This window comes from Pan paniscus, chromosome 5 (genome assembly GCF_029289425.2).
Source record: "Pan paniscus chromosome 5, NHGRI_mPanPan1-v2.0_pri, whole genome shotgun sequence".
Taxonomy (NCBI): Eukaryota; Metazoa; Chordata; class Mammalia; order Primates; family Hominidae; genus Pan; species Pan paniscus.
In genome coordinates this window covers 52,151,319-52,176,329 of record NC_073254.2, presented here as the reverse complement: position 1 = coordinate 52,176,329, position 25,011 = coordinate 52,151,319, and the positions used below count along the sequence as shown (strand labels likewise).

The following is a 25,011-nucleotide window of genomic DNA, read 5'->3' as shown; positions in this document are numbered from 1 at the left end:
TCCAGAGGCCAAAAGGGGAAGGTCACACAATGAGTCAGGGTGTAGTCATGACATAGTGGCCAGAAGTGGGAGAGGGACTCCTGTCTCCTTTGCGTTCTTCCCCACACCTAAGATTCTAGAACTGGTCACTTCTGTCACACTCTGTTAAACCAGTCTGCGAATGTCCCCTTGCCTCAGTCTTCACATCTATAAAATGGAGGGGGCCACATGTCTTAACTTACCTCACAGGAACATTTTAAGGACCAGGTAGGATAATGGATGTGGAATTCTTTGGAAAGTTCAAATTTGAGGGCACCCATGGAGATGGTTGTAATTTACAAGACAATCTAAATAAATCGGCCTTTCAAATGTGGGCATGGTTCCTAGTCTTGCAATCTAGCCCCATCAATATTCATTAATCAACTCATATGATAAGGATTTACTGAGCACCTACTACTGGCCAGGCACAGTGCCAGCTGCTGAGGATACTGTGGTGCCCCCTTCAGTTTATTCCCTACACAGCAGCCAGAGTGAGCCTGCTAAGTAAAGTTAGATCCCTTCCCTGCTCTGCACAAGACCCTGTCATAGCTCTTCTCATTGCGCTCAGAGTAAAACCCAACATCCTGCAATAATCCCAAGACTCGAATGACCTGCCCCCTACATCTCTCTGATCTCAGCTCCTCCTACTCTCCCCTCACCTTCTCAGCTGCAGCCATGTCCTCCTCACCACCGCAAGGCCTTTTGTCCTCGCCATCCCCTCTCTCTGCAATGCCCTCCCCCTAGATACTGGCATGGTTAGGTCCCTCTAATCTTAAAGGTCATGACTGAAATGTTAGTGGGGTCCTTCTGGGTACCTTCTCTGACAGTTCAGCTCTTACATTTCCTACTCCTTTCCCTAGCTTTAGTGTTCTCCTTCATACCCTGTACTATCCAAATACCGTATTTTCCCCATTTGTGTAGTCTATTGTCTGTCTCTTCGCTAGACTATAGCCTCCATGAAGGCAGGGATTCTTGTCTGATTTATTTACATTGAGTCTGCTGTGCCTAGGGCAGTGCCTGGCACATAGTAAGCACTCATTAAATATTTGTTAAATGAATGAATGGTGAACATATAGACAAGGTCCCTGCTCTCATGCAGCCTGCATTCTACCAGCAGAAGGTCTGCTGGGGGTGTGGGATGAGGAGGGGGGTGGTGTGGGCTACAAACCCTGAGTTACATGCATCTTCAGGGCCCCTTTTCTCCACAGGTATCATGGTGGGATTGCATTCTCACCAGTCTTGAGCCACCACAGTTTATAATAGGAGTTAACTGCCTGCTAATTAGCAGCTGAAGCCATTAATTGGCTATTTGTTAGAGCCCGAATTAATAAACTGGTCTTTCAGTGGGGTCATAACTCTCCCGTTCCTCACCCCTCCCAGTCATCCTTCCCCTACATGACCAGAAAGCGTCTTGCAATGAGATTGAATCAATACCTGCCACTGTATGATTTTCAGAGACGATTTCTCTCACAAGGCGACAACACCATCTAGCAAAGACTCTTCCTCTCTCTCTCTTTCTTTCTCTCCTCTTCCAGGCTGTCACTCGCCGGAGGCGAGCTAGTGGCAGGAGGAGATGGGAGAGCTTTCTAGTAATATGCTCTCACAACAAACCGCAGTTGCCCTGCTTGCTCAATGCCTGGAGCCCCTGGTTCCCTGGCCCCTGGCTTGTGGTCAGCAGCGAGTTCCTGAAACCTCCTGGGGCCCAAGTGCTAGGTTTTCTCTGAGGCAAAAAAAAAAAAAAAATATATATATATATATATACATATTTATTTTTTTTTTTTTCTAGTGGGAAGTGACCTAGAATGATCTTGAGTGGAACCGAAGACTTGGCAGCTGGGTGCTGACCACCAAGCCTCCAGATAGCCTGGCCTCAGGCTCATCCTGTGCCCTATGGCCCATGTCAGGTCTAGCAGTCTAGCTCTCATGTCCCCCCTGCCCTTGGTGCAATTTGGGGGCCAGAGTATTGTTCTCTGTGTCTGTAAAGGGAACAGGAAACAGTTCTTGTGGAAACATTATTTGATACCTAGGCCCTTGCCCCTCTTCAGTATAGAACAGTGGGAGAGGGCAAGGTCGCCGAGCCAAGCTACTGAGGTCAAAGCTCAGTTTGGCCCCTTAGCAGCTGAGTGAGTCACTACATCTTCCTATGTCATTCCATGAGAAATAACAGCCCTGTCTTACATAGTGGTTATGAAGATTAAATACTTAATACAGTGCCTGGCATGTGGTGTCAGCTGTTATTCTTATTACTCCACTTCTCTCTAGGAAGACAGGGATCTTACCTAGTTTACATCTGGGGAAACTGAGGCCTAGAGAGGTTAGGACTGGGATGCAGGACTGATGTCTAGGGCTCTTTCCCTTCTCTGAGGTTGCCTCCCATTGTCAGACACTGGGCTGTGTTGAGGCAGCAGGCAGGGCACACTTGGGGGAGGAGACAGCTGAATTTACAGGCACACACAAACAGGCTGTCAAGGTATTTACACTGCATACAATTAGCTGCAGAGTATTCACAAGTGGATTAGCTACAGCAAATGTTCAATCCCAGCCTGGCTAACTTGGTCCTCTGTTCCCCCCACCCCGCCATCATGAGCCTTCTTTCTCCTCCAGGCTAGTGTGTGAGTTTAGAGAGGGCAAAGTCAAGAGAATGTCAGCTGAGTCAGTGCAGTTCTCTGTCCCCAGTAACTCACCCCAAAGCCAAAGAGGAGCAATTGACTGCTGTTTGGTGTTGGAACAGCTAATTGGAAAATCAGAGGGCAGTTTCCCACGACATGGAGAAGTACACATTCAGCTCAGAATGGGCAAAGCCAGGAAGAGCCACAGTCGCTGTGATCACTCCCTGAGAGCTTCCTGGAAGGGGTAGAGACTTCCAGGAACCCTCTAATAATGGGAAGAGGATGACAATAGAAGAAGCTACCCCTCATCACTCCCTCAATTGGCACCACTTCCTTTTCTGACTGGATGGGGGAGGCGGGAAGAGGCATGGTGGCTGTCTATCTGTGGGACAGAAAATGAATTTTTTGCCTTTGAGGTAACAGTCCGGGGCTGGAGAGTGAAAGGATGGCTACCCTGAGGGTATCCCAGGTCTGTGATATCTGGCCATGATGGGCATCATTCGTGAATTCACTGAACATGTCTGCAGCTGGCATCTGCTGGGAGCACCGCACTGAGTCTGGACCTCCTATCAGACTTGGACCCACGGGGTAGAAAGGAGAGAAAAGACGGAAGAGGGCACAAGGGAGGCGCAAACGAGTGGAGGTGGGCTAGAGAATAGGAATCTTCGGATGTTCTCGGGCTTCCTGAGATGGACAGAAAGGGGGCTGAGAAAGGAAGATGGAACCCCCCCATGCCACCAGGCACTTCCCGACACCTCCCGCTCCTCTTCCAGCAGTCAGGAGCGCGCGCTCCGGTGGGGCTTAAGCCCTGGAGAGTCAGGGGAGGAGAGACCCAGCAGGAAATGGGCCTGGGGAAGGGGCGGTTCATTATTATTATTTTTTAAAAATCTATGTTTCAATTTATATGCAGACAAATTAACCTTTTTGGAGTGTGGAGATCTTTGAGTTTTGACAAATGCATAGAGCCGTGGAACCACCATCAAGATATTGAGCAGTTCCAGGGGGCGAAGGGAGTGGGGGTTTGTAGTCTCCCCGCTTGTTAGCTGCTGCGATTGTCTGCGCTCCCACGGGCCGACCTAAAACAATTCTTGCGCACACGCTGAGATAAATAACGGCGACAGGTGGAGCAGGTGAGATTAGCAGGACCCGGGTTGGGCGCGGGGCGGGATCGGAGGCGCGGGGGAGGCCACCAGCCTCGCTTGCCAGCCTACGCCCCTCCCCGCGGGCGTTTGGGAGGAGCGTTCTCAGCACTCCTGCTCCGCGAGGGCCCCTTCGAGGCGGCTGAGACCCGAGTGCCGGACTCCCGCCGCTGGAGCGGGGCTCGGGTTCGGCAGCCGGAAGGAGGTGTGCCCCCGGGGCGCTTGGGGGCGCCTGAGGTCCCGAGGGGAGGCAAGATGGGAAGAGTGGCTAGCCGAGGAAAATGTGGGGTGACTTAGGGAAGCTCTGGCGGAGGGGTCGTGCGAGCAAACCTGTTGGCAACCTGTGGGCCGCGGCAAGGGCAGGAGCTCTCAGCGCGACCTCTCCGCCAGCTGCTCCGGCCCGGCCCCAGCACCAGACGCCTGGAAAGGGGCGGGGGCCTCTCGAGCCGGGCAGACAGCCTTGCAGACCCACAGCCGCGGCCCGGCTCGCGCGGTTGCAGGACCGCAGGAACCGCAGGCGCCCGGCCTTTCCCTAGGACCCCCGCTTCAGTCTCGCCTCCCCAAAGTGCAAAACATTTACGAAGTGTGCAGTGCCCTGCGGGCTTGGGTCCCCGAAGCGAGCGGCCGTGTTTGCCCCGCGGGCTGCTGGCAACGGTGCACCTGGCTCGGCCAGCTAGTCTGGGTGTGCAAGGCTGGAGAACGGCGAGTGTGCGAGCGCGCGGCTGCAGAGCCCGCGCCGAAACCCAGGTCCCTCCGCCACTGTCCTCGGGATAGATGGATCCATTTCTGCTTTCTGACATTTTCCTGCTGGGCGGGGTTGGGGGGGAATGTTAGGGGGCGGAGAGAGGAAGAGAGAGAGGGAGAGGAGAAAGGGAAAGAGAGGAGAGGAAGGGAGAGAGAGCGAGAGGGAGAGAGGAGAGAGAAGAGAGAGAGAGAGGAGAGAGAGGAGAGAGAGAAGAGAGAGAGAGAGAGAGAGAGAAAGGCAGGCAGTCAGCTTCCCCCAGCCCTGTTTTGTTTTCTCTAATTGGTCCTGGGGGAGGCGAGGAAATTGGACAGAGGCTGGGCCAGGCGAGCTGGGCTGCCTTTAATTGGCTCCTTTTTTAACTGGAGGGGAATCAAACAGGAGAGCGAGCGACAACGGGTGGGAGAGCGAGAGACCGAACGAGGAGACGCGAGGAGGAGGGAGGAGGAAGAGAGGGAGGGAGGCGGGAGGAGCGCGGAATGAAAAGCTCGGAGGGGCGAAAAAGCAGCACAGCAAAGCCCAAGTTGCTGGGCGAGCGGAGCGCTCCCGCGGCCCGGAGCCGAGCGGCCGCCGCGCCCCGGAGCCCGGCCCGGCCCCGCCCGCTCTGGGCCCCCGCAGGCCAAGGCCGCCGGGCGGGGGCGGGGACGACCAACTTGGGGCGCGGCGTAGCCCCGCTCTCCCGAGAGCTCGGAGCCCGGGAGCGCTACGGCCGCGGCCAGACGGCGGGAGAGGAGCGCGGCGAGCGGAGGCGGCGAGCGGCGCCCGCGCCGCAGCCCCGGCCTGGGCGAGAGCGCGAATATTTTTGAAAAGACTCAAACTTTCCTCCTTTCCTCGTTTTCTGGGGCCCCTCTTGCCTGGAATTGCTCTCTAGATTCCCGCGGGGCGCCGGGCTGCTATTCTTTCCCCGGGTTTATCGGCGGCTCGGCTAACTTCACGGACCCGGGGACCCGCGGCGCTCGTCCCTCGGCCGAACCCAGCTCGCGCTGCTCCCCGGATCAGGAGGGCCGGGCCCGGGGCTCCTTCGCCGCCGCGAGTGCTTTCAGCCCGGCCCCCTGGAGTCGGGCGGCTGAGCCCACGGCAGCGGCCGCAGGACTGGAAACAGCAGATTGATTAACTCGAGCGGAGCCCCGGCCTCCCCGACTCCGCTCCGCTGAGGGGCGGCTCCAGTGCGGGGAAACGACAAGTTTGTCAGTCGTCCGTGGCCTGTTGGATCGAAGCGCCGCCGCCGCCGCCGAGAGGTCCCCGGCGCCTAGCATCCCGCGCGGACGGCCCTGGGTACCCGGGGCGGCTCGGCGGCCGGGCTCCTCGGGTCGGGGCGCTGGCTGCTGTGCCGGGCGCGCCGAGGCACCCGGGGCTGGGCCAGCGCCCCCTGCGTCCCCACGCGGGCAGCGGCCCCGCCGGAGGAGAAACCCGGGTCGCCGCCACCTCCGCCTCTTCAGTCTCCTGGTCTTCGTCGCCGCTCTCTCTCTCACCTCTCAGGGAAAGGGGGGGACATAGGGGCGTCGCGGGGCCCCGACTAATGCGCCCCCCGCCGCCTCTCGGGCTGCGCCGCCTCGCGGGGATGAAGCACCGGCCGTGAAGATGGAGGTGACCTGCCTTCTACTTCTGGCGCTGATCCCCTTCCACTGCCGGGGACAAGGAGTCTACGGTAAGAGCCCGCGTCCCGCTCCACCTTGGCTTAACCTCGCGCGGAAACTTTGCAAGAGGCGCAAAGTGCGCGCTGCCGGGGTTTGGTGGAGACCTCGACTCGGACTCTGGAGTGGATGCCGGCGTCCCCGCCCTCTCCAGGGCGCGTGGAGACCGAGCTAGCTGCTTCGGAACACAGGGGCCGGTCGTAGGGTCTGGTGTGAAGCCGGGATGTCAGGAGGAGGTACCCACTTTCCCACACCCTGCTAGAGGTGGGAATGATTAGGAACCCTTGAGAGCACCCAGTCGGCTCGGGAGACCCGGACAGACCCAGTCTAGGATTGGTGCAGCGACTTGCACCGAAACCTCGTCCTGGCTCGGCCTCCGGAGTGGAAGCCAAGCGATGCATGAGCCGGAGTTGCCGCGCTGCTTGCGGGCGAGCCGGCTGTCAGCACCAAGGCCGGGCGGCGGGCTCGCCTTCCCCGCTGTTGCTGCGGCTTCGCTTCTTCTACTCACGGCTTGACACCCTGATCAGGATGCCGGCATCCCCTGGCCCCGGCGCCTTCGACCCCGGCATCCCTTTTCGGACCTTTCCTGAACCAGTTCTTCCTGTCCCCGGTTCTTGGCTACAAACCCCAACCCCACCTTCCTTCCTGCGCGCACACACAGACACATTCAGCCACCATCCCCAGAAAACGCAAACACGGCACGCACCCACAGGGATACGTGTCCAAACTCTGCCTCCTGCCACGCAGCCTTGCTCCTGCGTTCGCACGCCTCGCTGTGGTTACCAAGGGAGACTCTGGTTACCCCTTCCCCCTTCCATCCTGTGGGTTTTCCCAGGGAAGGCCCGGGGCAGGCATCATCCATTCAGTCACCTGGGCTCAGCCTCCCGCAGTGCCTTAACCCCACAGCACAGAAAATCATTCTCAGGGGCCCAATGGCCCTTACTTTGCTTTCTCTTTACTGCAGGATGGTTTGTCCAGGTCACTTTTTAGTGATGTGTGGCTGGGGCGGGCAGGATTCTCTCTTTCCTTTTCTGTTGGGTGGAGGGACTAATGATTCCTCTTTTAGATCCAGGGGAGTCTGACCTGTTCTTTGTGGGGTGGTATAGGCACTGACTACTGGTTGCCAGCCTCAGGTGCTGAGGCTAAAGCACCCTGGAGGGTGCTGACCCATCTGCCTGTGCCTGGCAAGAAGAAGGGGTGTCCTGAAGGGTGTCTGAGAGGTGACATGCTCCTGGCCCTGCCCAGCTAGCTGGCTTGGCCTTAATTCTCTGGTAAGACTAGCCCAGGCATCTGGCCAAACTCTGCTTCTTAATTAGTTTGTGTGTCTCTTACTGCCTGGCCCCTCACAGAGGCCAGGAAAGGCAGGAAAGAATGCAACAGGGACTGGGAGAGGCTGGGTTTGGGGCGAGGAGGCCACAGGGCAGGTACTGGAGGCCTTGGCCTCTCCAGGGCAGATGAAGATGCCAGTGGACTGGGGTTTCACTTTCTTCTTTCTCCCCAGGTCAAGGTGCCTAAGAGAGGTGCTGCTGAGGTCTTTGCTTTCTCACCACAGCCCCGGGGCTGGGGAAGGTGATGGAGAGCCCTTCCTGCATGCTGCTGTCCTCCACTCTACCCTCCTTCCCTGTGTCGTTGGGTGCATTTGGCAAGACCCACTCCTGGTCATCCCTGTCCTCCATCCCCTCCAGCTTCTCCAGCCTTCTCTAGGCTGCTTGGGGCTCATCTTTGGGAGGTTCCTCTGTTCCTAGTCTAGTAAACCCAGCAATGAGAGTGGGGTTTGGAGTCAGGGGCAGTGGTCTCTGTGGACCCTCATTTCAGAGTACTCTAGGGCCAGGATTCAGCCATAGGCTTATCTATACCCTTTTCTCTCTGTGTTTTCTCCCCTCCCGCCTGTGCCTAGGTCCCATTTGCTCTCACTCAGAGCCAATCAAAGTGGGCTGGGTGTGCTGGGGCCGACCCTGGGCCCGTGGGTGACATGCCACTTTTTCTTTGAGAGCTTGGCTTCAGGCAGTGTTGGGGCTTCAGGGGAATTGCTGGGTAAAAAGTCTTTATTGAGGTGGATGAAGGCAGAAGATTTAGGAGGAGGAGGAGGATGACAGGAGGTCGCTGAGTTCCTTGTGATGCTAGAATCTTTGGCCAGATACAGCAGAAGGGAGGATCTCTGTAGGACCAGGACTGGCTTAAGAAGTAGGTCGAAGATCTGGGACTAGTTCTTCTGCCCCCCTCCCCAGCAGTCTTTCTGTACCCGCGAAGCAGAAGAAACAGCATGAGAGTGAAGGCGGCACGTAGGGACCAGGGATGGCCTCTCCAGCCTGGCATTGCATCCAGCATCCAGCATGGTCCCCGGCACAACAGCAGGAGCTAGGCAGGTATTTGCTGAATGAAGAAAGGGCTATAGTTGGGGGCAGGTTGGAAATTCTTTCTCCATGAGAAGTCTCTCTAGGACTTGGTTTCCAGCAGGGCAGTGGGGCATTGTTTAAGGGTCTCTGCTTAGGGTGAGTCACAGAGTCCTATCCTGCAGCCCTAGAAGAGAGAAGAGGCTGGAAGCCTAGTATTGCCCTGGCACTGGGGAGGGAGGCAGCAGGTCTAATTCAAGACATAGGAGAAAAATGTATATCCTGGGGAGGAATCCCCTGCCCCTGCCCCTCTGCCCCCAGACCTGTGTGGATAAGGGAGGGGCTGAACAGAGGGGAGGAAGGCGAGCAGGTGGTGGAGAGCGAACCTGACAGCATTCGGCCTAGGCTGTGTGTCTCTGCTGAGGCTGGTAGGAGGTAAGTGCCTAGAACCCTATGTCCTGCTTCCCACTGAGGTCCACCACCTGCCCTAGGATCCGTGGTCTGCAATAGGGCTGGGGAGGCAGCACTCTCAGTTTGGCCAGGTGGCTTTGTTCTTTGGGGCACAGATGCTACAACAGCCAAGTGCTGGACCAGATGGTCCATTTGGAGCCAGTTCTCCCTCCCTCCTCGCCTCCCAATCTCCTGGCCCAGTTTGTTGTCCTCTGGGGTGGATCCTGTAATCTGCTTTCTGGCAAGCCAGGGGGCTGGGCTGGCCCCAGTGGCCTAGTTCTGGGGCAGAGGCAGTAGCCAAGTGATGGAAGAGGAATATCTTGCATGCGGATAGCGTCAGGGAACACCCCGCCTTCTGTCCTGGCTTCTGCTCCTCTCATAGCAGTCGGACCGCTGGTCAGTGGGATTCCTCTCCCTTACAAAAACACAACAAACCCCTGAATTATTTAATATGCAGAAGTGGGAATTGACATTATCCTTAAGACAGGTTGTTTGCAACTTACTGGTGGAAGTCAAAATATTTCACCAAAGGTGTCATCAGAAACTACTATCCTATGCTAATTTTTGTAGGAACATGAAGAGAGATGTTGAATAATTTGACAACAGCAACATAGCTTACAGAATTATCACCAAGTCAGGTTTTTTTCCCTCCTCTGGGGAGCACGGAGAAGGAATTTCAGGAAGTGAGTGTCCCAGTGTCATCTCCTGGGTGTTGATCTGGGTGTGGGCACTTGAGGTTTTTCACTGGAGTTCCTACCCCATGCCTTGAAACTTTGGTTTTCTGGGGCTAACAGAGGCTTGGGGTTCTCTTTTGTCCTCAAGAAGCTCCGTGCTTCTGTTCCTTCTTTCTCTTCACTTACAGAAATTGCACAAGCGAGGGAGATCACCTTGTGTCCACAAATCCAAGCTGCTTTGTTTGCTTTGCTGGTGTTACCTCCCCATCCCAAGTTGATTTTGGCCCTTTAGCCAGCGTGAGGGCTCCCCAGACCCTTGGTGTCAGGCTGGAGAGCCCCTGCCTTAGGGTCAAGATCCTCATGATGTCCCATCCGACATTACAGGATGGGAATCTGCTTCATGGGTGTGCGGGGGCTCTAGGTCAGGGGAGGAGGTCGGTTAGAGAGGATTTTGTTAGCAGGAAAGCATCCTTGAGGGGGTGGGCAGGGGAGAGCTGAGAGCTACTTGGCTAGGCCTGGCTGTGAGCTGCTGGGACCAAGGTGGCAAAGCCTCATTTAGAGCCTGGTATATTAGCTCTGCTTTGCTGGAACATGGAGGGACAGGCTTGGGGGGAAGGGGGGTGGAATCTCTAGGGAGAATGGAGGGAGCTAATCACAGCCGCCAAGGCCCGGCAAATGAATGATGCAGGAAATCAATACCTGGGGGCGGGAGTGGAAATCCGGGCAGTGGTAGCAGCCCCAGCTTCTCCCAGCTGCCCAGGAGGCATGGGGGAGGGCCTGGGAGGAGTGAGACAGAGGCAGGAATGTGGAAGACACCCCCACCCCAAATACCACTGCCCCCACGTCCCTGCCACTCCCCCCTGCCCCCCTCCCCACTTTCATCTCATGGCTGGGCTCATGAAAGGTGGGCTAGGAGATGACCCACCCGGTGAAGACAGAGGACCTAGGAGATGAAGTCTTGGGCCTCTCAGTCCTGGAAGAGCCCTGCCTCACCTCCCACCTCCGGACACCTGAGCCTGACACGGTCCCAGGTATCCGGTGTGTGTGTAACTGCCTACGGGCCCTGCCCTGTGCGGCAGCTGCTGCCGTTCCAGATGTGGCCAGCAGGGGGAGGGCTTGGCCGCCACATTGCATCTTGCCTTTCCTGGGCTCCCGTGGGCCTCACCCTATCTGAGGGATGAGTTATGCTCATTCCTCAACCTGGGGCTGAAAAGGGTTCCTTAGGGCCTTCTGGAACTCTAAGCCTCCCTCCAGCTCCCATGTACCCACCCCGGTGTCCCTAGGCACCTGCCCGTAGCCAAAGCCGCACTTGCTGTAATCTCAGATGAATCAGGTTTTCCCTGGGCGCCAGCTGGATGCTGGGGCTCAGCTTAGCCTAGTGGGCTCTTGCTCTGGTGAGGCTGTGGCAAGGGGAATGGGGGTGCTTGTGCCCTTGCAGAAATGCCTCTGTATAAACCTGGCGCATGGCCCCTCTTCTGCATCTTCTCCCCGTGGTCAGAAGACCCTGCTTTGCAAGCATACATCTGCTGCTAGAAGGTACTATGTACCAAGGGGCTCTGGTATTTAAATGCTGATACAGGAGGCAAGAGCAAGGCTTAGCTCAAAGGAATGAATATTTTTGTTTTTCAACAATGAAATCTCATTTTTCCTCAAGTCTATGAATAACACTATGAGTAACTACTATGAGTAACATGTGCTCTTTGCAAAACAATCAAGGAATACATAAAAGTATAAAGAAAGAAAGTAAACCTCACTTGATAACCCACCATTCGTTTGGTCATGGTTTTTTCAGGGATCCTTTTGTGTGAGGGGGAATGAACCTTTTAGGGAGTATTGTTGGTCAGAACAGCAATCCCTTATAAGTGTGTAAATGCCACATGACTTACCAGGCATTTTCATGCCTCTGCAGCCTTTGCTTCCATGACGTTCTGAGAGGTCAGCACAAGGGGTACTATTGTCTCCACTGAACAGATGAGAAAACTGAGGTTCCAAGAGTTTTAGTGACCTGATCAACATTGCACAGCTGGTAAGAAGTAGCCCTAAGACTCAGTCCCACCGGATCTTCTGATTTGCAGGGAAGGAAAGCAGTGTGGTGTTCCTTTCACTCATCATTCATTAAATGTTCACTGAGCCTCTACCTTGAGTAAGACTCAGTTCTGGACATTGGCAGGGCTACTGAGATGAATAAGATGGAAGGAGAAGGGGAATCACATGTAAGGTAGGGGGAGATTTTGATAAATGTCATGTAGCAAGGGTGGATAAAAGGTTGTGAGAATTTGAAGGGTGAAGTAATTGCTTCCAAGGCCTTGTGGAAAAGAGAGCATTTGAACTGGCCTTGACAAATAGAAGTAAGGATTGAGAGGGGCATTCCAGGTGGAGGGCACATTGTGGCAAAGGCCTGGAAGCTAAGGAACCCGAGTGTGTGAGGAGTTCGTGAGCTGTTCAGTTGGGCTGGAGCATAAGCTGAAAGGGAACTGGGGCCGTTAGGGCTGGAACAGTAAAGGATTTTTTTTTTTTTTTTTTTTTTTTTGAGGTGGAGTCTCGGTCGCCCAGGCTGGAGTGCAGTGGCACAATATTGGCTCACCGCAACCTTTGCCTCCCAGGTTCAAGCAATTCTGCCTCAGCCTCCCAAGTAACTAGGACTACAGGCACACTCCACCACGCCAAGCTAATTTTTGTATTTTTAGTAGAGACGGGGTTTCACCATGTTAGCCAGGATGGTCTCGATCTCCTGACCTTGTGATCTGCCTGCCTTGGCCTCCCAAAGTGCTGGGATTACAGGCATGAGCCACTGTGCCCGTCCAGGAATAATATTAAACCTTGCTAACATTGACTGTCCAGCCTGTGATCATAAGTATGCATTATCTTCAGTCTCATCACAACTCCTTGAGAAAGTCATTTATCAGTCCCTTGTCCAAGTGGCAGACCTGGACTTGAACCCAGAACTGCTCATTGCAAAGCTGTAAGGAGGATGTCGAACAGGGAGCTGGGTTGATGCAAGCCATATTATGGGCCAGGTAGCCATGCTGCTGTGTGTGGGAGGAGGCCGTGCTGGAGAGACTGTCAGGAGGCTTTGCAGTTGTCCAGGGGAGTCCTAGGGAGCTTTGTGGGCATCTGCAGGAGGTGTGTTCCAGGCAGAGGAATAGCCGCTGCAAAGGCCCTGGCCTGTTGCAGCAACACTGAGGAGTCCAATGTGGCTGGAGCAGAGTGAACCGGGGGGAGTGGAGTAGAAGGTGGGGCCAGAGAGTTAGTAGGTCCAATCGTTTGGAGCCTTGAAGGCTATGAAAGGATTCTGGATTTTGTTCTGCATGAGATAGGGGACCATGGCAGGGTTTTGAGCAGAGAAGGGACATGAACTGACACCTTTTTAATAGAACCTCTCTGGCTGTCATGTAGAGAATAGATGGTAGGGGTTTGAGGGTGGAGGAAGGAAACCAGTTAGAGGCTGTTGCAAAAGGCAAGACACAAGATTGTACCATCATTAAGCACTAAAAGTGTATCGGAAAGAGTTCAGGCAAGGAATAGGAGCTGCAAACGGCTCTGAGGTTTGGAGCTGGGAGACTTGGCACACAGTGATAACAGGTTGAACAAAAGCCACTGGAAGTCAGACAGGTTTGGGGAAGTGAAGTAGTTAAGAGCCTCGACTTCTGCATAAGAAACCTGGGTCTGAATCCCAGCTCTGCCCCACACCAGCTGTAAAAGCCCAAGAAGTTACATCTGCTTTCTAAGCCGTGGCTTCTCCGCTTGTCAGATGGAGATCATCGTACTCACTGCGTGGGCTTGTGATGAGACGGTGCTTAGGAAGCTCTGAGCACAGTGCCTGGCACGTAGCAAGGCCTCAGTAAATAGTTTTAGTGACAATGTGAGTGAAGTTTTGAACTTCATGGGATTCTGGCACTGGCATGTCTTGGGGGGATATTGACAAATCGGGTGGACAATGAGCACTGAGCTCAGGAGAGAGATCAACTCAGGAGAGGTAGATTTGCACATGTGGATTTATGTCTGCAGAAGGATGTGGGTTGAAACCATGAGGTGGAATAAAATTGCCAGGGATTAGAAAGTAGAGAGAAGGGATTGGGCTGAGGCCAGAGCCCTGGGGAGCACCAACGTTTAGGGGGTGGGAGGAGGCCTGAGAGGGGACATGACCCGAGAGTCTGTGACAGAGTCTGTGAGAGGAGGAGGAGGAATGAGAAAGGGCCACCGGGGGACTGGGGAGCTCGGGGCAGCTGCAGCACAGAGTGGGGCTCCTCAAACTTTCCCGTGCACAAGTCTCCCCTGGGATCTTGTGGAAATGCGGATTCTTGATTCAGCGGGGCTGGAGCTGGGCTGAGATTCTGCGTGAATCTGGTGGTGCCGACGCTGCTAGACCAGGGATTGCGCTGTGCATAATGAGGGCTTCAAGTAAGAAGTCTGGACTCGGGTTGGAGGGCCAGGTGGGCAGCCTGTTGCCTCTCAGGGTCCTTGCCCAATGGCCTCGCCTCTCTGAGCCTCAGTTTCCCCATGTGAAGCCTGGTTCAGGCACACTTACCTTTTGGGATTACAGAGAAGCCCAGGAGTGATAGCACTTTGTAAACTCAAAGGTGAACTATGGGGACTCCGTTTCACGAGAGCAGAGAGGGTGGCAGGCAGATGGCAGGGAGCTCCGGGTGTGGGTGGCATGTGGCAACAGGAGGTATAGGCTGTGCTTTTGAGAAATGTGGCAGGCCAGGGAGGCTGGAATAGCAGCTCCCCTTCCCCAAGCCCAGCCTTTTGCCTGTGAAAGGCTGGAGCTGCAGGGGTGGGTGACCTTGGTGGCTGGGTGGTGGCTTCAGCAGGCTCGAGGGCACTGCTTGGCTGGCTTTGAAGATTCCACCCCAGGCTCTTCTTGGTTCCTTTCCAGTCCCAGAAACTCAGCCGAGATACGTTAATTATCTGGAGGACTGGAAGCTGCGTAGAGAAGTGGTTCTCAGCCCTGGAGCATGTCAGAACCACCTGGAGAGCTTTTTCAACAACAGATGCCCGGCCCCACCCCGGGCCTCCTGAATCAGAAACCCTGCAGGTGGCATCAAGGCATCTGTGGTTGTAAGAGCTGTTTAGATGATTCTTGGGCACAGCTGGTGTAGACAGTGTGTCTGAAAAAGCCAGACCAAAACAGATGTCTTCTTCCCTTGGACTTTCTGAGGGCATTTCCTGGTTTTCCAGGTTACTGCCCAAGCTTAGTTTCAACCAAGTTCATCTGAACCCTGGAGTCTTGGGAAAAAACAAAATCCACTGATTATTTTCTAAACTGTGAGCAGGGAGACTTTCTACTTTAATGGTGCTAACTGGAGGGTCCAGGCCAACAGCCCAGGAGACTGGCCCCTTTTCTGGCTTCTAACCAAATGACTTCCCTTGGTTCTCTAGGTTTGGCTTCCCAAACCTAGAGAGATTGAAGGAGTCTCCTTCAGAAACACAGTTTTCTTTGATTTTTAATAGGTAAATTATGGTACCTTTTTGAAATGTGGCCCTTTTGTTTATTCTCTTTCCTGTTTGGTTAAGAATAAAGTGAGGCCAGGTGCTGTGGCTCACACTTGTAATCCCAGCACATTGGGAGGCTGAGATGGGAGGATCACTTGAGCCCAGGAGTTCCAGACCAGCCTGGGCAACATAGCGAGACTCTGTCTCTATTACAAAAAAAAAAAAAAGAAAGTGAAAATTTCAGAGCTGGAGAACAAAGTAGCAATTCAATGTAAAACCAGCAAAATTGATTTCATTTGAGACAGGGTCTTGCTGGCTGGAGTACAGTGGTGTGATCATAGCTCACTGCAGCCTCGATCTCCTGGGCTCAGGCAATCCTCCCACCTCAGCCTCATGAGTAGCTGGGACTACAGGCATACACCACTATGCCCGGCTAACTTTTTTTTTTTTTTTTTTTTTTTAATTTTTAGTGGAGATGGAGGTCTCACTATGTTGCCCAGGCTGGTCTCAAACTCCGGGCTCAAGTGATCCTTCCGCCTTGGCCTCTCAAAGTGCTGGGATTACAGTTGTGAGCCACCATGCCTGATCAAAACCAGCAAATATTTAATGAGTACCCACTACGTGTCTGGAAGGGTGGTGGGTCTTTGCTGCAGAGGTGAAATGACATCTGTCCCCAAGGAGCTCACATTTGAGCTGGTGAACACACAGCCTTTTCTAATGCCCTCATTTTCCAGATGGAGGAGCTGAGGTTCACATTGATTGACTTGCCCAGGGCCCTACAGTTAGGCGGTGGTGGAGTCAGGGTTCGAGCTCAGGACTGCCCAATGCAAAGTCCAGTGCCTGTCTACTTCCCCAAGTGTGAGGTTTCTGAAGGCATTCCCTGGCAGGTTTTTGTTCCCCAGCCTGTGCTGTGGCAGATGGGTTGGCCCAAGGGAGCAGCATAAGGACCCCCAGGCCTGTTTGCTAGAAAGAAAGACCTGACCAGAAAGGCTTAAACAAATGATGACTTTCTCAAGTCTCGAGGTAGGTTCTCAAAGCTCCTTTCATCTTCGTGCTCTGCTCTTCTCACGGTGGTGGTTCTCAAACTTGGCTGCATGTTAGAATAACCTGGAAGGTTTAAAAAGTCCTGATGCTGGCTAGGCTCAGTGACTCACACCTGTAATCCCAAAACTTTGGGAGGCCGAGGCGGGTGGATCTCCTGAGGTCAGGAGTTCGAGACCAGCCTGGGCAACATGGTGAAACCCCGTCTCTACTAAAAATAAAAAAAATTAGCCAGGTGTGGTGGGGGACACCTGTAATCCCAGCTACTCGGGAGGCTGAGGCAGGAGAATCGCTTGAATCAGGGAGGCCGAGGCTGTAGTGAGCCGAGATCACACCACTGCACTCCAGCCTGAGCAACGAGAGTGAAACTCCATCTCAAAAAAAAAAAAAATGCCCAGGTTGCACAACATACCCATTAAATCAGAATGTCTAGGGGGTGGAAACCAGTCATCTGCCTTAAAAAAAAAGTCCCTACGTGATTCCAGTGTGCAGCAAAGGTTGGGAACCCTGCCTTTTGACATTTTGCCTCAAGGTCACCAAAAGGCTGATGGGGCTCAGCCATCATGAGACATTCCAGGAACGAAGAGAGCAGGAACCTTTAAAAGGCAGGCCTGTCGGCTGAGTCTGCTGTCTTTAAGGAGCTTTCCCAGAAACACCCTACAGTGACTTCCGCTTACATCTTACTGGCCATTCTTAGCTTCAAGGCAGGCTGAGAAATAGGGTTTTTTAGATGGGCACATTCCCATCTGCGAAAATATCTGTATTCTGTTAGAAAGAAAGGGAGAGTGGGTATTGGGTGGGTGATGAGCAGTCTTTGCCACAAACACCCGTTTTAGGGGCAGTTGGTGTTTCTTGAATGAGAGGGGATTTAGATGAATGTGAATGACTGCTCTCCTCCTCACTCACCCCACTCTGCCAGCCTATCCTCACCTCGCCCCACTCTGCCAGCCTAGCTCAGGTAGGGGTGGGGGTGGGGGTCCTGGCTGCTCTGAAGATGCCCAGAAGAGACCTGAGGAAAGACAGAGACCTAGAGGAGGGGGATGACTTGCTTGGGTCACCCAGACATTCAAGTGAGAGTCCCACCAGCTTCCCGTCTGTCAGCACCCCCCGACACTGTCGGTTCACATGTCCCTGGGATTGTTAATGTCTACTGGTTGGTACCTCTCTCTGCTAGCAGGTGTCTCCTTTCAGCCCCAACGGCAGAAGAGCTCTGTGGTTCCAGAAAAAGCAGCCTCCTGATTTCTGGGAAGAGAGACGGATGGGCTGTGTGAGAGGCTGTGGTCCGGAGGTGATCTAACTCATCTTTCTGCCTCTCAGCAGGCCCACACCCACCTGAGACCAAGCAGCCCCACTGCTGTTTGCTCAGTGCCTCTGGTCCTTCATTTTGGGAAGTTCTTCCTATTGACCTTGTTTCAACTTTCTGTAACAACTTATCAGAAAGAAAGATTCAGGAACGGAGACCTCTGAGTTGAACTTGAGTAACTCCTCGGCCCTGAGGCGCTCCTGAAGTGATTTTTTTTTTTTTTTAATGTTTTGAGACAATATCTCACTCTTTCTCCTAGGCTGGAGTGCAGTGGCACCATCTCAGCTTACTGCATTCTCCGTCTCCTGGGTTCAAGTGCCTCAGCTTTTGAGTAGCTGGGATTACAAGCATGTGCCACCACACCCGGTTAATTTTTTGTATTTTTGTAGAGACGAGATTTTGCCATGTTGCCCAGGCTGGCCTCAAACTCCTGGGCTCAAGCAATCTGCCCGCCTCGGCCTCCCAAAGTGCTCAGATTACAAGTATGAGCCACTGTGCCCAGCTGCCAAGTGATTCTTTAGAAACTCTTGATGAAGGCATTTCCCCCATCTCTGAGAGGGATACTGGGCGGATAGAGATGGGGAAATGAATTGAATTTCAGTGGCCTCATCTACTTGGGTTTGATTCCGGTGTTCCAGTAAAATGCAGGGGACCTTGAGGAGGCCAGGTTACCTTCTGGCAAGATACATAAAGCCCATAAGGCAAGCCGAAGTTCTGTGCCATGGCAAGACCTGAATTCACTTTTCTTTCTGGAATAAGACTACAGGGTAGACACAGAGAAGGCCATGAGGAGGGGCACAAGGGTATGGCAAGGAGTGAGCTCAGCTGCCAGCCAGTGGCCTTCAATGACCCAAAAACAAATCTTCCAGATTCATTGCAGGAAGAAACTGAGACCGCAGAAGGCAAGTGGCTTATCAAGGTCACACAGCAATTAGGTGCCGAGGCTGAAGTTAAAAGCCATGTCAAAGGACTTTCTACAGCTTTCTTTCTCATTCTCCTGTGTCACCTCCCAGGCTTAGGAGAATCCAGGACATGTCTGCATGGCGTTTATAAGCTCATTGTGTGCCCACATCTCTATAATCCTTCCCCCACCCCTGTGAACCTCATTTCTTATTCTCAGACCTCATTGCATCCAGACTACAGAATCTGGGGCTCATTCTGGGTCTAGAACTCTGGTTAGATGTTAGAGGCCCTTATTGGAAATGTCAGGGCTTCCCCCGCCCTTGTGGGTAGGAAGGTGAGCCTGCTTGGTAGTGTGAACTGGAGGTTGCTGCCAGTCTCCACCGGGTCCAACATCTTGTCACACTGCCTACAAGTTCCACTTTAGAGTTATTAACAAGTTAGCTGGCAGAAGCACTGCCACTGTTTCCAGAAGGTTACTCTGGGAATACCTGGCAGCCCTAAGCCTTCTCCCCATGGCACAGGTTGGTTGATCAGATGAGCTGGATCTTGAGCCATGAGATTCAGGCAAGGAAGTTTCCAGGGGAGTGGTGGGTGGAGGAAGAGGATGATGGTGGGGTATTTGATATGTGTGTAGAGGGGTCATTAGGCAATATGTGGACTCTGTGTTGTGGCCATGTGAGAAATTTCGTAGTGGACACCATGGACAGTCAAAACACACTTGGACTCATAGTCTTAGTTTGGGTTGCCCCAGAAATAGACTCTGAGATAAGGAGCTGAATGCTGTAATTATTTGGGAGGTAAGTCCAGGAAACTCTGGTAGAGGAATGGGGAAGCGAGACAGGGAAGCAAAGGAAGCCAGTGAAAGATGCCTTATCAAGTCAGTTACATCGGTGTCCCTTGGGGGAACTCTGGCATGCTTTGTGAAACACATTTCAGAGTTATCCCACCATGGGGTGAGGGAACTGGGGCATGTATACACCCACCCCGCATCTGTCACTGGGTGAGGCTGCTCCTGGGGGTGTTAATTCCCGGTACTCCTAAACCACTGCACACACAGGCAGCGCAAGCTCTAGTGGCGAGAGATGGCCCTCAGGCAGAGAGGTGCCCGCAGGCATTGGCAATTGGGAGCTGGCTGGTGGTGCACTGAAGTGTTTAGGAGAGGGGATGCAGGTGGGGCAGCAACAGTCTGTATTACATCTTGCCTAAGCCATGGTCTTGCTTTTTCAGAGCCAGCTTTCTGTGTGGAGCTCTTTGTTTTTAGGTCTCATGCTCAGGGCTGCATGTACAAGCCTCCGTTCCAGGCTGTAAACTCTCGCCTGCAGCCACCAGACCTGCTCACTGCTCATTTACTTCCTTGGATTTTGTGGCCAGAATCCAAGTGTGTCGATTTCTCCAAGACTCTCCTGATAGAATTCAGGCTCTCCCTGAAGGATGCCTTATACCTGCGGAGGACAGGGTTGAACATCACTAAGGACACACCCAGAATCTACAGGGTCCTTTGGGCATTGTCAGGAGAGGCACCATGTTCTCCATCCCACTGAATTTAAAACCAACATAGAGGTGGGGACAGTCTAGACTAGAAGACTGCTCCTTCTCCCTGTAGGCAGGATTCTGGGTGAAACAATTGTTAGGGGTTAGAGGGTAATAAGGTCGACTGCATTCTGTCTACTTCCCTGCCCAGGAGCCAAGCCATGGGCTATGACCAGAGTGGCCTGCACCCCTGAATATACCTGAGCCTCATGAGTCCGGCTCAGAGCAGCACTTCTACCCTGTTGTATATTTCTCTCTCTCTCTTCACTAATAACTGGGACCTGAGGTTAATTAACTAATTCAGTATTTATTGAACCCCCCTGCAGTGTGCCAGACTCTGTTCTAGGTGCTGAGGATACAGCAGAGAACAAGACAGAGATGATCTAGAATCACAGACTTATAAAGTGACAGAGCCAGCGGGAATCTTAGGGCAAATCTAATCATTTGTCAGGAGATAAATCTGAAGCCCAGAGAAAACAAGAGAAGTTCTCAGGCCACGCAGCAGAGAGGGGGCTCAGCCTGGAATCATGGAAGGTCAAAGGTAAAGGGCTTAGAGGTTGCCTGTTTCTACCTGCTCAGTTTTTTGTTTGTTTGTTTGCTTGTTTTTTGAGGCAGTCTCTCTCTGTCACCCAGGCTGGAGTGCAATGGTACAATCTTGGCTCACTGCAATCTCTACCTCTTGGGTTCAAGGGATTCTCCCTCCTCAACCTCCCGAGTAGCCGGGATTACAGGCACCCGCCACCACACCCAGCTAATTTTGTATTTCTAGTAGAGACCGGGTTTCGCTATGTTGGCCAAGCTGGTCTTGCACTCCTGACCTCAGGTGATCCGCCCACCTCGGCCTCCCAAAGTGCTGAGATTACAGGCATAAGCCACTGCGCCCAGCCTACCCGCTCAGTTTTTAGAGGCAGAAACCAACAGCCAGAGGTGAAGGGTCTCACCAAGCTGGTGGCCCTGCTGTATCTGCCAGTGATTACTCTCTCCTCTTCCACATCCATCTCCCAAGCCAGATCTAGATTCTCATTTCCAGAGGGGTGTGTGTGTGTGTGATGTGGGCGAGGGTAGTAGGCAGGGGACATGAGTAGCTTTCTTTTTGATCAAGCCATGCACCTCCTTTACTGTGCCTGCTGGCAAAGTGGCCTCAAGTGATACTAGGAAGAGCTTGCTACTGAGGGATGCCCCAATGTGCCCAAAGCACTGACACCCTTGTCTGCTTCACTCCCTCCTTTCTGGGGACTTGAGGGAGCAGGGGCTGCAAAGCCTGGCTGGGGTGAGGGTGGGCTTCGTGCCCTCATTGTCCCCTCCTCCTCTTCTGTTGGGGATCAGTGTGTGTGTGTATCTGTGTATAGGGACCACTGGTATGAGATAAACTGCTCTCACTTGGTACCTCAACAGAAGCTGTAACATGTTCCTCCAGTTCTCTCTGCCTTGTGCAAGTGCACATTATTTGTATTTTTTGTGCATGTAATATACACTGGCATGTGTGTGCTGTAGGTGTGTATATGGGTGATGATGTTGCACACAAGAACATGTATGTGCAGGGAACTATGTATATGTGTGGTAGGGGTCCTGCAGACCTCTTTAGGGGCTTCTCTGGGTCCACCTTTATCTCGCTGCCCCTCCAGATGGCCTCTGGTCACCTTTGTCTTGGTTCCAAGGCAGGGGGTGGGCACGGGCATCCAGCACCCTGGGTCATCAGTCAGGGACTTATGTCCAGCCTGGGTATGGCCCCCACCACCCTTCCTAGGAGACCTGAAGAGGGGGGCAGGGGCAGGCCGAGGCTGGCCTGGAGCTCCTGGCTAATTTTCCTGGCCTCGATCGATCCAGCAGCTTCTCCTGAGTCTATTAGCAGTCCGCGAGTGAAAATATCCCCCATCGTGAGCCCTGACCTGAGACAGGGAGGAATCCATAGCAATTTGTTCAAACAGAGGAAAGTGTTTCCCTCTGATTTGTATTCCAATTTACTCAGGCAGGAAGGGGGTCAGGGTAGGAGGGCAAACCCAGGCACTGCCAGAGCTGGGCCCAGACCCATCCCCCTTAACCCCCCATGCCAGCCGGGGTGGCAGCTGGTCCTGCCCAGGGTTCCTGGGGGTGGGGAGCTGAGGAGGAAGGGTGGGCCTCAGTAGGGGACAGGGAGGGAGGTCTGCCAGGCTTCCCAGCAGGCCCTGCTTGGCTGGAGAGCTCAGTTGTGGATTTGGTTTTCACAAAACACAAAGCCGCCTGCTCGGAGCCTCTCTCCCGGGCACTGGGGCCTGCGCCAGGCGTGCGCTCACCCGCTGCGCCCGTGCCAGATTGGGGGCTGGGCTGGGTGCATGGAGACAGTGGCCCCAGCTGGGCCAAGTGGCAGGGGGGCTGTTGAGGCCCAGAGGGGAGTTGGCACCTTTGAAAAGCGCTGGTGCAGTGTGGAGAGCCCCAGCACGGCCTTCCGATCCAGTGCTCATGCTTACTTCCCAGCCTGAGCAAACTGGGGCTCTGTGGTGTCCTAACCAGGCAATCTTTTGAGCACCTGCACTAACTACAACTCTGGTCGTATTAAGTACCTGCTGTTTGCCGGGCACTGGACTAGTGCTGCCGCGTGTCTAGTCCTTGCAGGGTCCGGTCTTCTTCATGTGCCTCAGTTTCCTCACTGGTGCTCCTCCCACCCTTTGCATACCTCTGTCACCTCCTTCATGCATCTCTGCTCAGCCCTTCTCACTTCTTCTTGGGAGGTGCTTCTCCCTTCTAAGGGTAGCCCTAGTGGCTGAGGGTCACAGGGCTGATGCCTCTGAGCAGGCTGGCTTCCTTTCTCCCCGATTGCTTCTTTTGGCCCCACCTTGCCCTCCCCATCAGGGCACAGGCCTCCACAGAGGTGGTGCCACGGCAGCTGGAGAGGAGGATTCTGGGAAGGGTCAGGCAAGTGATCCCGCACAGCTCACTTTCCATCCCCACCTTTCCTTCCCTGGTGTGTCAGCGCCCACCCCCCGCTCCGGGAGGGGAGTAACCAGAGAAGTTCTTCACACTGAGGTGTCAGTAACTAGCAGCTCTGAGGTCAGCTGTCACACATGACTTGCCAGGCTCCATGACACCATCGAGATCTAATTTCAGAATCAAGTAACTAAATATAATGAAGTCGATGAATAACCATCTCTCGCTCAGGTGGGAGCGTAGGGAGGCAGTGTGGCCTGAAGGATAGGAGCAGAGGCTTCTGAAACAGACCTGGGGTGGAGGTCTGCTCGGCCGCTCACTAGCCATGTGATCGTGGGCAGGTGTCGCACTGTGCCTCAGTTACGCCATGCACAAGACAGGGCTAATACTGGTACCTTCCTCAGAGGGCTGTGGTAAAGGGGAAATGAGGAATGTGTGGGAAGCCATGTGCCTGGCATGTGGGAGGCAATGACCACCGCTGTTCGGAGGAGGGTTTGCTAAGTGAGTGATTCCATCGCCGAGGCCTGGCTCAGGAAGCTGCCACTGTCACTGGCTGAGGCACAGAGGCTGCCACCAGGGAGGCGGCATGGGAGGCTCTGTGTACAGGCACGTGTCACAATATCAGGAGAGAGAGGGAACAAGACTGAGACCCTGGCCCAGGAGGAAGGGTAGAAGAATTCCAATCCTCTTCCCATTTTCCTTTTGGGGAAGTTTATAGCAAGAATCTTCCCTTCAAGCTACTGTACAGGGCTTGGAGACAGGTGTTTTGCACCAGCCCTTTACTGCCACCCACCCACTGTCCGTTCCAGACCCCATTTTCCTCCCAAGGGGCAGCCTCCCTCCTCCCGCATCCACAGCCCCCAGCTATCTCCTGATAGGGGCTTTTCTGTCCCTGGCTGTGATTGAACTCTGGTCCAGTTGTCCTTCTCCATCCCCGAGTCCTTCTTTTTTCTCCCCCCACCTACTCGATTTCAAGTCATTTAAAAGTTGTTCAGAGGCTCAGCATTACAATCAGATCCTATGGAGTCTGCCACTTATGTGGTTTCTAAAATTTTAGCCAAAAAAGGAGAGGAAACCCTTCAGTGATGGAGAAAAAATAAGAGACTACTTAAGCAGGAGGGCAGGTATTGCATTTCTCAATTTATAAATATACCTGATGCTAAAGAAAACATGCTCCTAAACTTTATGTTTCCTGAATTGATGCTTGAAAAAAAAGATTGTTCATCCCTTTAAGGGATTTAATGTGCTTTTGCTCCCAGGGGTGCTCGCCTTTTGAAAAGGATACAGAAAGAGAATAAACAAGTGACTATTTAATATGCAGGGTGTTGATTTGATGAGTGTTACGAACATGCGTAGCAGGGAAAGGGATTGAGCGTGATGGAGGTGGGGGCGGGCGGGCTGTCTTAAACAGGGTGGTCAGGGAAGGCCTCTCAGAAGACAACTGAAGGAAGGGATGGAGCAGGCTCTGGAGAGCTGGGGAAGAGCAATCCAAGCAGTGGGGAGGGGGTGGGGCTGTAAGTGCAAAGGCCCTGAGGTGGGAAGGGGCCAGGCCTGCTTGAAGACTGACAAAGAGGGCAATGCAGCTGGAGTGGGGAGGGCAGTAGAATGGGAAGTGGGGCTGGGAGCCGATGGCAGAGGGCATGGCAGGCTGTTGAAAATGCATTGGCTTTGACCCCAAGTGGGATGGGAGTCATGACAGGGAGAGCAGAGGAGAGATGAGATCCTCTGCCTGCTGGTGGAGAACAGGCTACAGCAGGCAAGGGAGGAAGCAGGGAAGACCTATCAGGAGGCTGCTGTCACAAGCCAGGCAGGCCTTGGTAGTGGGGGCTAAGACTAGGGTGGCATCGCAGGGGGCAGATTCCTGATTGGTTCTGAAGGTCAAGCCGACAGAGCTTGCTGGTGAATTGGGTGTGGGGTGTGGGAGGAGGAGAAAAGTCATGGATGACTCCCAGATTTCTGGCTGATACTTGGTTAATGGGAGACAACGTGTTCCCACTAATACAGGTGTGGGGGTGAGGAGTGGCTCCCAACCCTTGGGGGTACTGGGGGGCAGTGAAAGTTGGCTGCTGGAGGTCAGTGGATGGAGGGGCCATAAAGCGAATGAGGTCCTCCTTACATTTCTGCTCCCTGGTTCTTTAACCTCAGAGCTAATTTTCCTGTGGTCTCCTGGGTTGAAGCCAAGGCCTGGCCTGGAGGAACCAGGTAACTGCATATGCAGAGATGGCTTTAGGGGTTGCTAGAAGTTGGAGTGCAGCACCCCTATCTCCCCATGCAGCTGGGTGGGGTGCTTTCTAG

At 53.7% G+C, this 25,011-nt stretch overlaps 1 protein-coding gene across 8 annotated transcripts in view; it reads left to right on the top strand.

Moving 5' to 3' along the window:
- Positions 1-4,674: 4,674 nt before the first annotated feature.
- The window catches only part of MDGA1 (MAM domain containing glycosylphosphatidylinositol anchor 1), a 67,491-nt gene continuing 47,154 nt past the window's right edge, over positions 4,675-25,011 (top strand). For 4 of the 8 annotated variants that reach the window (XM_063604882.1, XM_063604885.1, XM_063604884.1 and 1 more), the window contains exon 1: positions 4,676-6,156. In XM_063604882.1, coding sequence (XP_063460952.1) covers positions 6,090-6,156 — 67 coding nt within the window. In that variant the 5' untranslated portion in view covers positions 4,676-6,089. Of the gene's footprint in view, positions 6,157-8,798; positions 8,911-25,011 lie in introns of those variants that run through there. The other 4 variants (XM_063604887.1, XM_063604883.1, XM_024929194.5 and 1 more) reach the window with 3 other exon arrangements.